Consider the following 15,404-nt stretch of genomic DNA (forward strand, 5'->3'; position numbering starts at 1 on the left):
GACATGATGGGCTGAATTTGGCTTCTTGTGCTGTAACAATTATGTGATTGTGTGAAAAGGCTTCTCAATCCATTAGCAGCAATTTGACAAGGTGGAAGAATCATGGAACAGGACTGAGAAAGGAAGGATAAGGAAACCCAAGGTGCAGGCAGTTGATGGGGGATTACAACATGCAACCACCTGTGGGATAGCTGTTGAGGTGGAGGAAGTTCTACATGAAATTTATGCAGTGAAGGGGTTTCTTCTTCCACTCCCTTTGGTCAGCATTGTAGCTTGCCTGCAAGAAGGTGGGGACGTGACAGGCAACAGCTTCTGTGAAAAACATTCTGCTTGACAGCAATTCAAAAGTGATAATATAACTCTAGTCAGGTTCTGATATTCTCAAGCAATGTTTTTGCGGGATCCACATTGGGAAAGCCAATACATACACCATGTGTTCTACATGTAGTCAAATGTAATTCCAGGGTGTTGTTGGTCAGATCTTAAAAATGCATCAAACAGCTTTTTAATGTTTAGAGTGCATCAACATTTCATCCATAATATCAAAACATGGAAAATTTACCAAAAGATCAATAGTGTATTTTTGTGTGTGTGTGTGTGTTTTGTTTTACAAGTTGTATCAAAATACCCTAAGCCTTTAGAAAGCCGCCCTTTGGTTTCATAGTGAAAGTTTTTCTTGTTAGAGAGTAATTAATGATGTATATGATAGGCTACAGTATTTTTAAAAAGGACTGACTTGCATTTATGTAATGCTTTACATAATCCCAGGACATTTGTAAGTGCTTTGCAGCCAGTGAAGTGAAGTCACTGTTGTAACATTGAGGCACTCTAGTGAAAGGAAAATATTATTTTGGAAACCATTTAATTTGGCCAATATTTAATTAGTTTCACTATTACTTGGTAAATACCAATATTTTAATATAAAAGCAAAAAACTGCGGATGCTGGAAATCCAAAACAAAAACAAAAATAAAAATATCTGGAAAATCTCAGCAGCTCTGACAGCATCTGTGGAGAGGAACACAGTTAGCGTTTCGAGTCCATATGACTCTTCAACAGAACTAAGGAAAAATAGAAAGAGATTGATTTTAGAAGAATATTTTAACATTCTTTTTATGGTTTTGTAGATTTTTGAAAATTATAATTGTGGTCCATTCCAGTTTGCTGGTTAACGTTAAATTGAAGAAATTATGTGAGGCAGTGAATGTTAAGTATATGATTTAAAATGCTATGGTTTGAAAAATTAAGATCTACACTTTTTCCTTTGGCATTTACAGGGCCCACTGAGGATAAATCCGAAAAACTACCAGGAAGCTTTTATTCCTTCTCCTGTAAGTAAAAATGATCTTCAAGATATGTTGAAGCTAGTCTTGGCAATGTACTTCCTTCCTCTTGTCCTGGATATTTGTAGACCAATGCTGTGGTATCATATTTTTATACTTGACTGAAGTAAATTTTGATTTGTTTGCAGTATTGCATGAAAGATGTTGTTTTGTGATTTCACCATATGCTACATTTGTCTAGCAACAGATATTGTGCAAAATTTGTTATGGATTGACACCCAAATCCAGTGGCCTAATTGACATGTTTTTGCTACAATCACTGGGAATATTTACACACATTGCTTTGAAACCAGTAAAGCTTTCTAATTTTAAGGTTTTTTTGCAAGGATTTTGTATGTTGAGTCTGTCACTTGTCTCAGCTATTGGACCATTTGTCAGTTTAAATATGGCTTTAGGTATGTATTACATTCAGAAAATGCTGGAAATACACAGGTCTTCAGCATTTGTGGAGAGAAATGGTTAACGTTTCAGGATGATGCTGACCCTTCATCAGAATTGAGGAAAGATAAAAATATAGTAACTTTTGAGCAAATGAAAGGGTGGAGGGTGGCGGTGAGGAAGAACATAAGGGAAGGTCAGTGATAGTGTTGAGGGCAGGAGAGATTAAATGACAAAAGATTTGATGGTGATGGATGAAGTAAAGAAATAAAAATGTGTCCAGATGAGGTGTGAATGGCTGGATAGCAGCTGCCTGAATGCAAAATGACAGAATAAAGAAAGAAATGAGAAAAAATGAACCAGCAAAAAAAATGAAATAAAGTAGAGGCAGATGTTATGAACCAAATTTGTTGAACTCAATGTTGAGTGCAGAGGCTATAGAGTGCTGCATCAAAAGATGCAACGCTGTTCCTCAAGCTTGAATTAAACTTCATTGGAACACTTTAGCAAACCAAGGTCAGAATGGGAACAAGGTGGAGAATTGAAATGACTAGTGATGGGAAGCTCAAGTCCATGCTTTGGACTGAATAGAGGTGTTATGCAAGGTGGTCTCCCAGTCTGCATTTGGTCATCTCAATGTAGGGGAAGCCACATCGTGAACAGCAAATACAGTATACTAAATTGAAAGAAACAAGTAAATTGCTGTTTATCATGGAAGGAGTGTTCGTAGCTTTGGATGGTGAGAAGGGAGGAGGTAAAAGGGCAAGTGTTGCATCTCCTGCGCTTGCATGGTAAGGTGCCATAGGAAAGAGAAGGAGTATTGGGGATGACCAGGATGTCGTGGAGGGAACAGAACATTGAAAGGGGAGAACAGGAGAATGTGTAATTGGTGGTGGCATCATGCTGGTGGTGGAGGAAAGGGTGGAGAATGATCCGTTGAATGTGGATGCTGGTGGAAGATGAGAACGAGGGGAACTTCCTGGTTCTTGGTGGGAGAGGAAGTGGTGAGAACAGAAGTGTGTGTGAAATTATTGGACACGGTGGAGGGCCCTGTCAACCACACTGGGGGGGTGAGGTGGGGGTGGGGAATTCCACAGTTGAAGAAAAAGGAAGACTATTGGCACTGTTGAGAACTTTTAAAAATCATAGTTTTAAGGGATTATTTTATTGCATCTTAATCATGATCTGGAAAAAAGTTGAGAACCTGACCTTAAAACATGGATGACAAAATGGCAGAGAATAACTTTACAAAAAGGGCTGTTACCAGGAAGCAATATGACCCCAGTTCTTTTAAAGAATCCTGGGCAATAATAGACCATGCCACACACTCCGGTTGTGGTAATGTCCTGTTCAAGCAATTCAGTCTATCAACAACATCAAGTGCTTCCCAAATATAAAGACCAAAGAAATTTATGTTGCAGATAGAAACCATTCAGCCCATTGTGTCTGTATCAACTCTTTGTTAGACTATTCATAAATAATCCATTGGCACATGCTCTCTGAACAGTCCTGTGTTTTCCTATGCTTCTATAATAATCCAATTTTACCTTAAAAGAAGCAGTGGTTTCACATCCATTCTCTGTGGCAAGCCATTTTATGGTCTAACAGCTCCATATATTTCTAAATACTCATTAATTTTATCTTTAATTTTGAAGTTTAAAGCCCTGATTTTATGAAGTGGGTTTGAATCAGATCCTCATTTATGCTCCATAATTTTTATTTTGGTTCTTTGACATCAATACCAGGCATGTTATGGTAAAATCTGGGCTCAAGAATTTGCCCATGCCTTATTTTGGACGAATGACTTTTTAATTATCTGATTTATCTTTCACTGTCTTCCTGCACATAGATATTATATTAATAATGTTCTGTCTCATGGCACAATTTGTATCTACTGAGAATTGAAAACCTGACTTAAAATTATGTACCATGCTCCTGAAGTTATAACGACTGGCAAATGAGGAGAGGGAGAGCAGAGCAACAATGCATGAGTTCCTTTTGAATAGCTTTAGCATCAGCATTGGCAAAGGGAGTAATATCAAATTCACACAAACCTTCCAACAAACAAGCCTCAGTGTGGCCCAAAGGCTATGATCTAAGTTGGAAAAGTCGTTGGTGGGTTTGGTGTTAGATCAGGTTAAGCTCTCAGTTTCCAAACCAGTTTAACCTGGGGGGTGTGTGTGCAAACAACTTGCCTTTTTAAAGTATCCCCCTTCTGATTGGCAGGGGTAGTGGGGGGGGGGGGGGGGGGGGGGGGGGGTGCAGCTCAATAGGGCTTATAAGGAAAAGCGAAAAAAATACAAGTAGGAAGCAGTAAAGATTAAAGGGTATTGAAGGGAACTGGATGTATAGTCAGAGGCTTTTAAAGAATGAGAGAGTGGTAACAAAGAAGGAGTGATTTAGGCAGAGAATTTTGAAAATTATTTTCACCATCATAAACCAAGCATTACTGAATAAAGGTTGAATGGAGTTGTTGCAGTTTAACAGTCAAGATGTATATTTTCTTGGCTTTGGCCCAGATTTGTAACAGGTTAAGTAAACTGACACAGATTACTTGTAGGTGGCATAATGTAAATGTTCTAATTTTTAAAAAAAAAATCAAAATACCTAACATAGAATAAATTTGTTACAAATTTGAATTGTCATAGTTCTCAAGTTGATCGTGCCTCTCACCTCTGTGTGGGTCCCACACTTCTGATCATTCAGCTTCTAGCTTCACCCAATATGTATGCCCCAATTTTTATTTTTCTCTCTGTAAATTTTTTTTAAAAGTGATATTTTTGTGCTTTTCATTTCCTGGTTGGCGCTCTCTGAGAATTCTTTAATGTGATACTTGAACAGCTTGATTACATCATGGCAGCTCCTTGCTAGTAATCTTTAAAAATGCTGCAAGCAATTGCACGGTGAGAAAGTTAAATTTCGTGCCACAAAGATCACTATCTCTCAGCGAGGTTTTCTTTGAGGTCAGCAGCAAGTGCCCTTGCTTTACTGTTGGCTGCAAAATTCAGGCAGATGATGTTGATTTAGGAGTGTCTCCTCACAGATTCTTAAGCAATTGAAGACTAACTGTATGTTAGGATAAGCCATGTTAAATGTAGAGCAGTTCACAAATTCTCAATTTTTAGCTGAGTTGTCGCATATATACCTGAAGCATCAGCTCATGCTACAAATTTGATGAAGCATTAAAAAATTGTTCCAAGAGCAATTATTTTCCTTTAATATATGTATTATTTTAACCTATCAAGGCCAGCAGGTCTCTTCCCAGTTTATTTTGGGACATTTACATGCCTGGCACTGCTGTTGTTATTGACAAACTGCCAAAGTAATTGCAGCAATACTAGTGTCGAAGTGCTGTTCTGCACCTTAGCTTTTATTGAAGATACTGTGTATCATGTTGAGATAAAAGAGCTTTAAAAATGTTTTTGAGAGTTGAACTGTCTTATCCATACAGGCAGTAATAAAGGTGGGGGCCAGATAAAGCACTCCTCCATAGAAGGGAAATCCAAGCACATCAACCTTATAGAACAGCATTAATCAGAAGGAGAAAAATAATCCAAATCTTTTGGTGAATGCATATTCACTAACAATTGCAAATCATCTCCTCTGCACCCCCTCACCCTTCAAATTAAAGACAAATAAATTCCATAGTGTAATTCACAAAATCAATACTTTACCAATGTGCACTCAGCTAACTTATCTATGACTGAATCCATATGAATAAGTGCTGGGAGATGAGCTTGGTACTGTATCCCAGCAGAGATGGAGTTGGAGAGTTTTTTAAATAAATTAAGCTTATAGAGCTGCCATTTTTGGCTTCCTTTCACCACCATTTTTTAGTTAATTGTAAAAATGACGAATTCTAAAACAAGTACATCCACTTTTATACTTACAGAATAAAGCATATCAGCTTGCACCATCTTTATCAAATAGTTTTATGGGCATAAATACATTGAATAGTGGTGGAATCGTTCTGTAGAGTTGTGAAATGAAGTTCTCCCATAATGCAGTGCGCACAAGTCTAGTTGGACCCATTCAGAGCATGGATTATGAGGAAACTCTCTTTGCCAATGGTGCAAAATCATCATCCTCAGCCAGGAGATCTTGATTTTGCATGTGATACTCCCAGTAAATATGAGCATTGGTGTTTCTGTCTTTCTCACTTGTGTTACTCCCTGATAAGTTAGGAACATTGCAGAAAGATAAAGTTCAGTCTACTTGGACTAACTTGTATGGTATTTCCTTAGAGGCCAGTTTGTAAAGCAGCTACTTGGAACAGGTTTCATGCTTTTTTTATGGTATCAAGGGATTGATGATGGTTCAACCGTATTGTTCTCCAGGCCTGTTTGAGGCTCTTGACGTGGATATAGCATATTTCCTTCTTGGGTAATGACTTAGGAAATGAAAAAGGATGGTGAATTACTTCATAGATAGTGTTCTTTCTTCTTTGTTTGAAATTTTCTAGATTCCACTGGCTTGGGATAATTCTATTAGGTATTAAACACGATTTGGTATACCTGTTGTATTTTACAGCATGATGCTGCTTCAGATTTAAAAACAAGACAGTCCAAATAAGGTCATATGTACACAGATGACAGTTAGGTAGCTGTATAGTGCACAAACTTCTTAGTGGTTGTGTCCATAGATCATTTCCTCCATAATTTGATAACATTTCTGTGCATCCTACTTATAGGCAGGGTTTGAAGTTTGTGGAAGTGCAATGAATGTCATGTTCAAGACAGCTAATCTAATGTCCTTAGACATCATCTCAGTATTATGGGATGCTTTTGTCGTTAATTCTATAAATACTTTTTCTTTCAGGATGGAAACCGAGATATTTTTATCGATGGTATCATTTCTCGGAATAGAGCTTTGAATGGTGATGTGGTGGTAGTAAAACTCCTGCCCAAGGAGAAGTGGAAGGTAAAGTTTCAGATCTGAAATAAAAAAAAACAATATTTTTCTTTCTTCTCTCCCATGTCCACCAAAAAAAAAATCAGAATATATAGAAATTCTGACTAGGAATTAGGTGCACTTGCAGGACAGAATTTAATCCAGGCAACTCGGGTCTTGCCTGCATTACTGGAGAGCCAGCAAGAGCACTGCATCGCCGCCTTTGAGGAAGGTCCCCCATTATGGCCAATGGTGGGGCTGAAATCCTTAACCCCGTCTCCCCACCCCACCCTACCGCAGCCCCTGAAGAGTTGCCAGCCAGTGAGAGGATATCAGCTGTCCATTGCAGGCAGCAGGAGCAGTGGCAGCTTCAGCGGTAATGCACCCACCAGAACCCAGGATCAGCGAGGGACCCCCTGATCACAGATGAGTGAGGGTGGAAAGGAGGTCATGTTAAAGGGGTCACGAAGAAGGTGGTTGGCAGCAAAGGCTGGGTGGGTGACTTTCAGCGGCTCCCTCCCTTCCCAATGAGCACTTATTTTCATATGCATAACATTGCCCAATTCGGCCCCTGTCTCAGCCCATCTGCTGCTGAAACCCTCATCTCGGCCTTTGTTACCTCTAGACTTGACTATTCCAATGCATCCCTTGGCCCCCACCTCACTTTCTATAAATTTAAGCTTATCCAAAACTCTGCCCAATTATAACTTGCATCAGTCCCATTCACCTCTCACCCCCTCTGCTTGCTGACCTACATTGGATTTGGGTTGAGCAACATCTTGATTTAAAATTCTTATTCTTGTTTTCAAACCCCTCCATTGCCTCACCCCTACCCTATCTCTATAATCTCCTCCAGGCCCACAGCCCTCTAAGATATCTATGTTCCTCCAATTTGGGCTTTGTGCGCCTTTGATGGCTATGCCTTTAGATTCTGGAATTCCCTCCCTAAACTTCTCTACCTCCCTTTCCTCCTTTTAAGATGTTCCTTAAAACCTTTTTGACCAAGTTTTTGGTCATCTACCCTAATATTTCCTTATGTGACTGGGTGTTCAATTTTGTCTGTTCCAGTGCATTCCTTAGCCCCCACCTCACCCTCTATAAATTTAAGCTTATCCAAACTTCTATGAAGCACATTACAATGATTTACTATGTTAAAGGTGCTATATAAATGCTTGATAAAGTGGTGATTGTTGTAACAGTAATAGTAGTAATAAACTGGGTGTTCACTGTAGCACTCCAAGGACAATTTATTCTTAGGTGAGAGGTTGCCTGATTTGTATTGGGCACCTCACCCCAATCACATAACTAAGATCAAGAGCTTATCAGAATGGAGTATTGCACCCGCTTCCCAATAGAGTGCACTTTTGTATTTCAAGAAGTATTTTTAATTATTTTGATTTTGCACTTTTGATCGCTGTGCTTGCTCTATTAAAAAAGCAAACTTCAGAGATTTTCTGCCACTTGGTCCTTAATTGATCATTTTTTTGAAAATCTATATTTGAAAACAGTATCTTGAAAGTTGTATTACCTTTACTTTCAAAATTTGATTTATTTTTTGGAATATACCCAGTGAAGTGCAAACTACAGCTTGAATTTTGGTTAAGATTAAGATTTAAACTGTTACTAGGCTGCCTTGAAATATCTGAATTTTTGGAAAATAAATTGTATTCATAAATAATGTATTATATGTGGATTAGCAAAAAGTGTGGTTTATTTTTGTAAATTAGATGATTGTAATTATTGGCCATTTGAAATGTCTGTTAAAACTATAGTGCTTCTATAAAAATTAATTTTATGAATTGTCAGATTGTGTAGTTGGCCATTAATAACACACATGGATTAATGTGAGTCGCTTGAAACATTTTAGTATGTTATTTACTAGTTTTGGCTAGTTTCTCAACTTGACAATGCTAAATTAATTTCAAAGTTAGAGAATGGCAAAAGACTTTGAACGTAGAATTACTTGTTCGTTCTCATTTGATCATGTAATCACCATAAATAGACAACTTCAATAACCATTTCAGAATGTATGTTATATTTTTGTACAGCAGGGGGCAGAAATATTATTAAAGGTCAAGCCCAGGGCATATGACATGCACACAATCATTTTGAACAAAAGAATTTTTTAAAAGCAAAAAACTGCGGATGCTGGAAATCCAAAACAAAAATAAAAATACCTGGAAAAACTCAGCAGGTCTGGCAGCATCTGTGGAGAGGAACACAGTTAACGTTTCGCCGAAACGTTAACTGTGTTCCTCTCCGCAAATGCTGCCAGACCTAAAAAGAATTTTTTACTCTTCTAGTGGTTTCTGTTTCTTTTTTAGTTGCTTTGGATTGTTCTAGATTCTTGCGCAGTTTTTTTAGCTTAAGTATAGAAAGCATTCAGGGATTATGCTTTAATATAGCTTTTTCTTAATTAGTGATTCGGCTATAAACACAATCCATTGTGGAGTAACATAGCATCTAGTATACTCAATATATGCTGCAAATTGAAAGTGTTTTAAATGCTTCAAAATTGGTATTGTGCACTTAAAACATTAATTATAGTAGTGGCTAATGATCAAACAATCTGTTTTCTGTTCCAGTTTGAACTTCATTACCCCTATTCTCATTAATTCTCTTAACCTCATGTGTTGTTTACCTTTTGAGTCTTTTACTATCTTTGCCATTGAAGGTGAGCAGAGGAAATGTGTTTGCCCCTGTTAGTTTGTTAGTCTGCTTGTGTTTAAGCAATATATCTCAAAAACTAAGGGATAGATTTTGACAAAACTTGGTACACAGGGTATGGACTGATTAGTTTTTGGGAAAGATGTGGATCTAGATCCTGGACTTTTTAAAGAGGATCCCGTAACATTGAGAGATAGAACAAACCAACTTTTTTAATAGAATGTTGTGGATTGTCTTGGCTAGTGTGATGGAATTTGTCATAACTGTCAAAAAGTGAGCAGAGTTTTCAGAGCAGGTTGTTGGATGTGGATTGGCGTGAAGCCTCCTCAGTGACATGGAAGCTCTTAATAAAAAGATTTGTTTTTTCATCTTTGTAGTTACTGAACATCAACTAGGCAGGGAAAAGCTACCTAAGCTGAGGAAGAGCTACCTAATTATAATAAGTAAAAAGAGGGCCTATCATATCTGTGCTGGCCAAAAAAGAGAAAATAAAAGAAACTAGCTGCTCATTTTAATCCCACTTTCCAGCACCTGGTCCATAGCCTTGCAGGTTACAGCAATTCAGGTGCAAACCCAGTTACTTTTTAAAAGAGTTGAGCGTTTCAGCCTCAACCACTAAACCTGGCGATGAATTCCAGATGTCTGCCACCCTCTGGGTGAAACGGTTTTTCCTCATGTCTCCTCTAATCTTTCTACCAGTCACCTCCTACCAATTAAACCTATGGGAAGAATTTTCACATCAGTGTGCGGGGGCGGGCCTTGCACGCTAACGCATAAAATGATGTGTGGTGATGTTAGGCATGCGTCCCAACATCACCGCACGTCATCCTGACCTTTTGTTTGGCAGGCGAGTGTCAGAGGCGGTTGTGCATATGCCGAACTGTTAAAGGCCTGCTAAGGCCATTAGTAAACCAATTTAGGCAATTGACAAGGCTCTCCGTCCAACTTTAAGGTTGGCGGGCAGGTAAAGAGCCCAAGTGGCCTTCATGTTTTTCAGAAAACCTCATCCACGGGCGGATGAAGGTTTTATTAAATAGATAAAAATATTTTGACAATTCATAAACAATTCAGCTCATGTGACACTGCAAGTCACGCTAGGCAGGCCTTAATTGGCCCGCCCACTTAAAATGGTGGCACGAAGCCAATAGCAGGCAGCGATCAGCTCCGCTCCTGCCCGCCCAACAGGCAGAAAATCCTGCCCTATGTCCCCAGTAATTGACCTCTCATTTAGGGGAAACTTGTCTTTCCTGTCTAACCTATCTAGGCCCCTCATAATTTTGTACACCTCAATTAGGTGACCCCTTAGCCTCCTCTGATCTAGAGAAAGCAACCCTAGCCTATCCAATCTTTGCTCATAACTGCAATTTTCAAGCCCTGGCAACATTCTTGTAAATCTCCTCCGCACTCTCTCCAGAGCAAATATGTCCATCCTGTAATATGCTTACCAGAACTGTGTACACAATTCCAGCTGTGGCCTAACCAGTGTTTCATAGTTCCAGCATTACATCCCTGCATTTGCATTCAGTGCCTTGCCCAATAAAGGAAAGCATTCCATGCTTTCTTTACCACCTTGTCCACCCGTTCTGCCACCTTCAGAGACCTGTGGACTTGCACTCCAAGGTCGCTCACTTCCTCAACCCCTCTCAATATCATCCGATTTATTGAGTATTCCTTTGCTTTGTTTGCCCTCACCAAATGCATTACCTCACACTTTTCCGGATTTAATTCCATTTCTCACTTTTCTGCCCACTCAACCAAACAAGACAACACCTATCCTTTTCACTAGTAACCATACGGCCAATTCTTGTGTCATCCACATATTTCCCAATCATGCCTCCCACATTTAAGCCCACATCATTAATATATACTGAGTGCCCTCTTCACTTGTTCACTATATTTTGCATTTCTACACTTAAACTAAGGTTTTCAATCAGAGTATGTATTTACGTTTACCCATAATTTAAAAGCCTTTTGTTGCGTGTGCGATTTTACCAATGTGAAAGTCTTTGTGCTGTTATAATAGAAACCGTCATCTCAAACGTGTCTGAGCCAAAGTGTTGCATAGCCATGTGGTACAAGGTTGTGATTGGCTGAAATGGCTACTTAACCTCTTAAGTTGTCAATTTAGTACAAACAAAATCAATGTGGAAAAAATTATTGTTGAGCATTTAGCTGCCAGCAGAAAATAGAACAATCGAGTCCCTTGATCTTATTCCAAGTCATCATTCGTGAAGCAGTAAGTACCACAAAGCTAACCAATTCGATTGTGCTAACAATTTTGAAAGAATTGCTTAGAATATACAGCATAGAAACAAGCCATTCTGCCCAGCTAGCCTGTGCTCGTTTTTATCTTCCATGAATCTCCTCCCATTCTAGCTACCTCATCTCAACCTTCAACACATCTTTAAATTCCCTTGTACTGCTCTGTTTTCCTCTTGAAACAATCTGAGCCTCAACCACTTCCTTTGATAGCGAATTTCACATTCTAGCCATTCTAGGAGTGAAGAAATTTCTCCTCATCTCCTTATTGGATTTATGAGTAACCATCTTGTATTTATGATATGTGGCTTTGGATTTTCCTCCAGGAAGAAACATTCTCTCCATATCTATGATATCCAACCCATTAATATTTTTAAAAGATCTCCATTAGGTCTTCTCTAATTTAGTAGTTCTCAAAGTATTTGGTTAGAGGACTCCTTTTGAAGTGTAACCATTGACCTCCCATCTAAATGATAATACTTTGGGGTCTATCCTTTGAGTTTAACTAGTATAAATATCTTTTTAAAAACTCCCCTCTTGCACAAGGCTGAACTCACCTGGTGTGTTTCTTACTGAAGTTTTTGTTGGTCCAGTTTAAGCCACCATTTTTCTCCTTCATGCAATTCTTCTAAGTGGCTAAAAATAGTCTTAACGAACACACATGCAATTCTGTATGGATGCATGCAAGTATTGCAGTTATAGTTTGCACCCTGTTCCTATCAGACAGCGATGCCTACATTGTAATGTGACAACCAGGTATAAAAATTGTGCATAGTTGCAAAAAAAAATCTTGCTTTATGCAGTTTAAATAATTAAATAAAACATCTGAGCATACAGGATTTGGTATGTGGGTTTTTTTGTAATATGGAGGGAACAGAAGTTTTCACCAGGGACGTGGGGTTCTTTGAGCTGTTTTGTTGCTTTGAGGACAGAATGGGAATGAGCTCTTGTTTAATGCTGCTCTGTTTTAGAATATCTTGCCAGCAATCACTGTTTAAGCTTATATGTGGACACTTGAACAAGTTACTGGAAGATGGACAGTACCCAGGGGAACTACACTCAAGCATGAGTAGGCGATTTCAGCAGAAGAGAGAAGAAAATAGGAGGGATAAAACTTATTATGGTTCTTGTCAGTGCATCACGTCCATGGAAATAACTTAAGATGCTGGTCATTAGAGACCCAGCAGTGGAAAGGCACATGAAGTTCTGTACCAAAAAATCTTCAGAAGCAACCACTGTGGCAAGTAAAGAGAAGAAAATATATTTTATAATTAACTAAGTGAAAAATGGTAAGGTTTTGTGGAAGGAAGAATAATTAAATCTTTAATAAATACCATATCCACAATGGGAGGTAAATCTTTTCTAATCTATCTCTTGTGATATTGCACATGGGAAGTTGAGACTAAGTATACTCATTAGGTGAAATGTGGTTTAGAGAGTGGCAGATAACTGGGCCAGTGCAACCAGATGCATTTCAGTTCCCTTTTTGAAATTAGAAATGCTACTCTTATTTTTATATACTTCAATATTATTTGCGATTGAAAAACAAAGCTTTCAACAATTTAAGAAACTGAGAGGGTAGTGTTGGTTAGAGATTAGCAGTTCCTCTGCTGAGGAGGAGGAGGAGGCTGAGGAGTTAGGAGATGCAAAATTGAGGGTTGTATTTAAGGTGTAACAGGTTTTCATCGTTTTCATTATAAATGTGAAGAGAAATTTATATTATGAAACATGGCAGAATGGTTTGACAAAACTGTGACAACAGGAAATAGGGTTCTGTATACAGGAAGTGTATGCAGTCATAGGATTTTTGATAAATATAGCATTGACAGTTTTTGAGGGAGAAGAATAATTAAAGTAATTTACATTTCAAAACAAGTTTAGTAAAGTGGTGGGTAAATAATATTTTTGTGAGAACTGTATCTTTTATTGTCAGTGCTGAGAATTGTACTTCCTGACTTAATGTCAGTTCATCTGTGCCCAGATGAAGAGGATGCCCTGCTCTACCATTGTGGATTCCATTTTGGATTTTCAGTTCCCACTATTGTCAGGATATTTGACTCTTTCAACTCTGAATTGTTTGTGCTGTGAGGACTAGGAATTGGGTTCAGGCTCTCTATGCTCATTTTTCATTGAACCCTGGCGCGGAGGGAGACAGGATTTTCATCTAATGAATTTGGCCTGTTCTCACTCACAGAATTGAATGAACCATGCACTAATCCAATGTACTGTTCATTTTCCCATAAATGTCTATAATTTTTTAAAAAAAAAAATCATTTTGAATTGCATCCTGGTGTTTTTTCTATTTTCCTGCATCCCTTCTCCCCATATTCCAAATTTAATTTCTGTTTTGGATCCTGCAGCCATGTGACCAATTTAATTGCGCTGAAGTATGTTCCCTCGTTTCTTTTGGATATTTTATGTTTCATTTTCAAATGTTAATCATAAAGCAAGACAGTAAATGTAAATATTTAAAACAATGGCATAAATGTGCTCAAGAATTTTTAAAAAATTTTGTTTGTTCTATCAAAAAGGATTAACTGATTGATAAATCATTGTCTATCCAAATGTTCATTTTGGGTGGTAGTGGGAAGAATTGTATTGAAAAAATGTGTACATGCCATTGGATCGTCCATCTCAATTAAAAACTGCAGAATAAAAATGTTATTGATCATAATGAATATAGTTAAGTTTTCCTTGTTCTGAGTGCCTTCGAGGCTTGGTGTGTTTAATCAGTATTAGTTTTGAGAATGGATTCCACAATGGTTGCTTTCTGTAAATTTTAAACATTTTAGCACAATCTGTTAATTGTATACATAATAAAAATGTTTGTTAATTGTATACTAACTCCTGTCAACATAAAAATCGCCAAATTAAAAGAAAAGAAAATCTCCAAATGTTTTGGATTTCCTCACCAGGAAGGGTGGATATTCTATTTAGGGAGGTGCGGAGAAACTGTGAACAAGACTGAATTACTGTTTATATGGGAAATGTAGTGCTATGTATATATTCACACAGCTTTGTAGATTATTAGTATGTTTCCCCTTGGGTGTAGCGCATTTGACAATATTCTACAATAGAATATGAGTAGTTAGGTGTGGTGCTGAGTATGCCAAAGCTTTCAAAGCAAGAAAACACAGGAAAGGGAAATTGCTTTGTGACTGTTAGGTAATGATTTAAGATAGGACTGAGTGCAGAGCTTTATCCTGGAAGGACAAGCGAGACACAGTTGTTGGCCTGAGATCTTTTAATATTGGAATCACAAAGGAAGATTATTGGGTGGAGTACAAAATCCTATTTTACTGTTGAGGGGTTTTCTTTAATGTTGTCAGTTCGTTGAGGCTGTGCAGGTGACTTATTATTTAAATGCTTATCACAAATTCTATTTTTTGATGAGTACTAAGTACACTTTATTGAAATTCTTAGACCCAAAATTAAGATGTGTGATATTAGTATGAGAATGTTTAATGTATCTACTTGAAATTTCTCTTTCTCATTTTAGTGGTGTTGAACTGTTTAAAATAAATGGTCAATTCTCTCATAGAATAATGGAAAGAAATTTCAGATGAGTATGAAGTATTCTTGTGCTGTTATTGTATGCATAATAATAGGACATTAAAGTTTTTACTAACACCTGAAAAAGGGTTTATTATAGTGTGATTTCTGCATCTACATCATTTGGAAATCTTCTGCAGAAAGGTTAAAGGAGCAAGTTGCTCTCTGGATGGGGGAAGAGAAATACATTGAATGCTAATATTTGTCTCTTCCTTTCTTTTTCTAACATGACTGGCTCAGTTGAGCACAAGACTGCACAATTGGATTGAGATCTGTGCTAAAGAACAAAGGAGGTACATTCCCAAGTTGATGTAGT

General features: G+C 37.8%; 1 protein-coding gene across 2 annotated transcripts in view; it reads left to right on the top strand.

The window, feature by feature from the left end:
• dis3l2 (DIS3 like 3'-5' exoribonuclease 2) overlaps nucleotides 1-15,404 on the top strand; it is a 289,427-nt gene that overhangs the window by 48,387 nt on the left and 225,636 nt on the right. For both annotated transcript variants that reach the window (XM_041176034.1, XM_041176033.1), the window contains 2 exons: nucleotides 1,277-1,330; nucleotides 6,539-6,640. In XM_041176034.1, the coding sequence (XP_041031968.1) occupies nucleotides 1,277-1,330; nucleotides 6,539-6,640 (156 nt within the window). The remainder of the gene's footprint in view (nucleotides 1-1,276; nucleotides 1,331-6,538; nucleotides 6,641-15,404) is intronic.

This window comes from Carcharodon carcharias, chromosome 2, assembly GCF_017639515.1.
Source record: "Carcharodon carcharias isolate sCarCar2 chromosome 2, sCarCar2.pri, whole genome shotgun sequence".
Taxonomy (NCBI): domain Eukaryota; kingdom Metazoa; phylum Chordata; class Chondrichthyes; order Lamniformes; family Lamnidae; genus Carcharodon; species Carcharodon carcharias.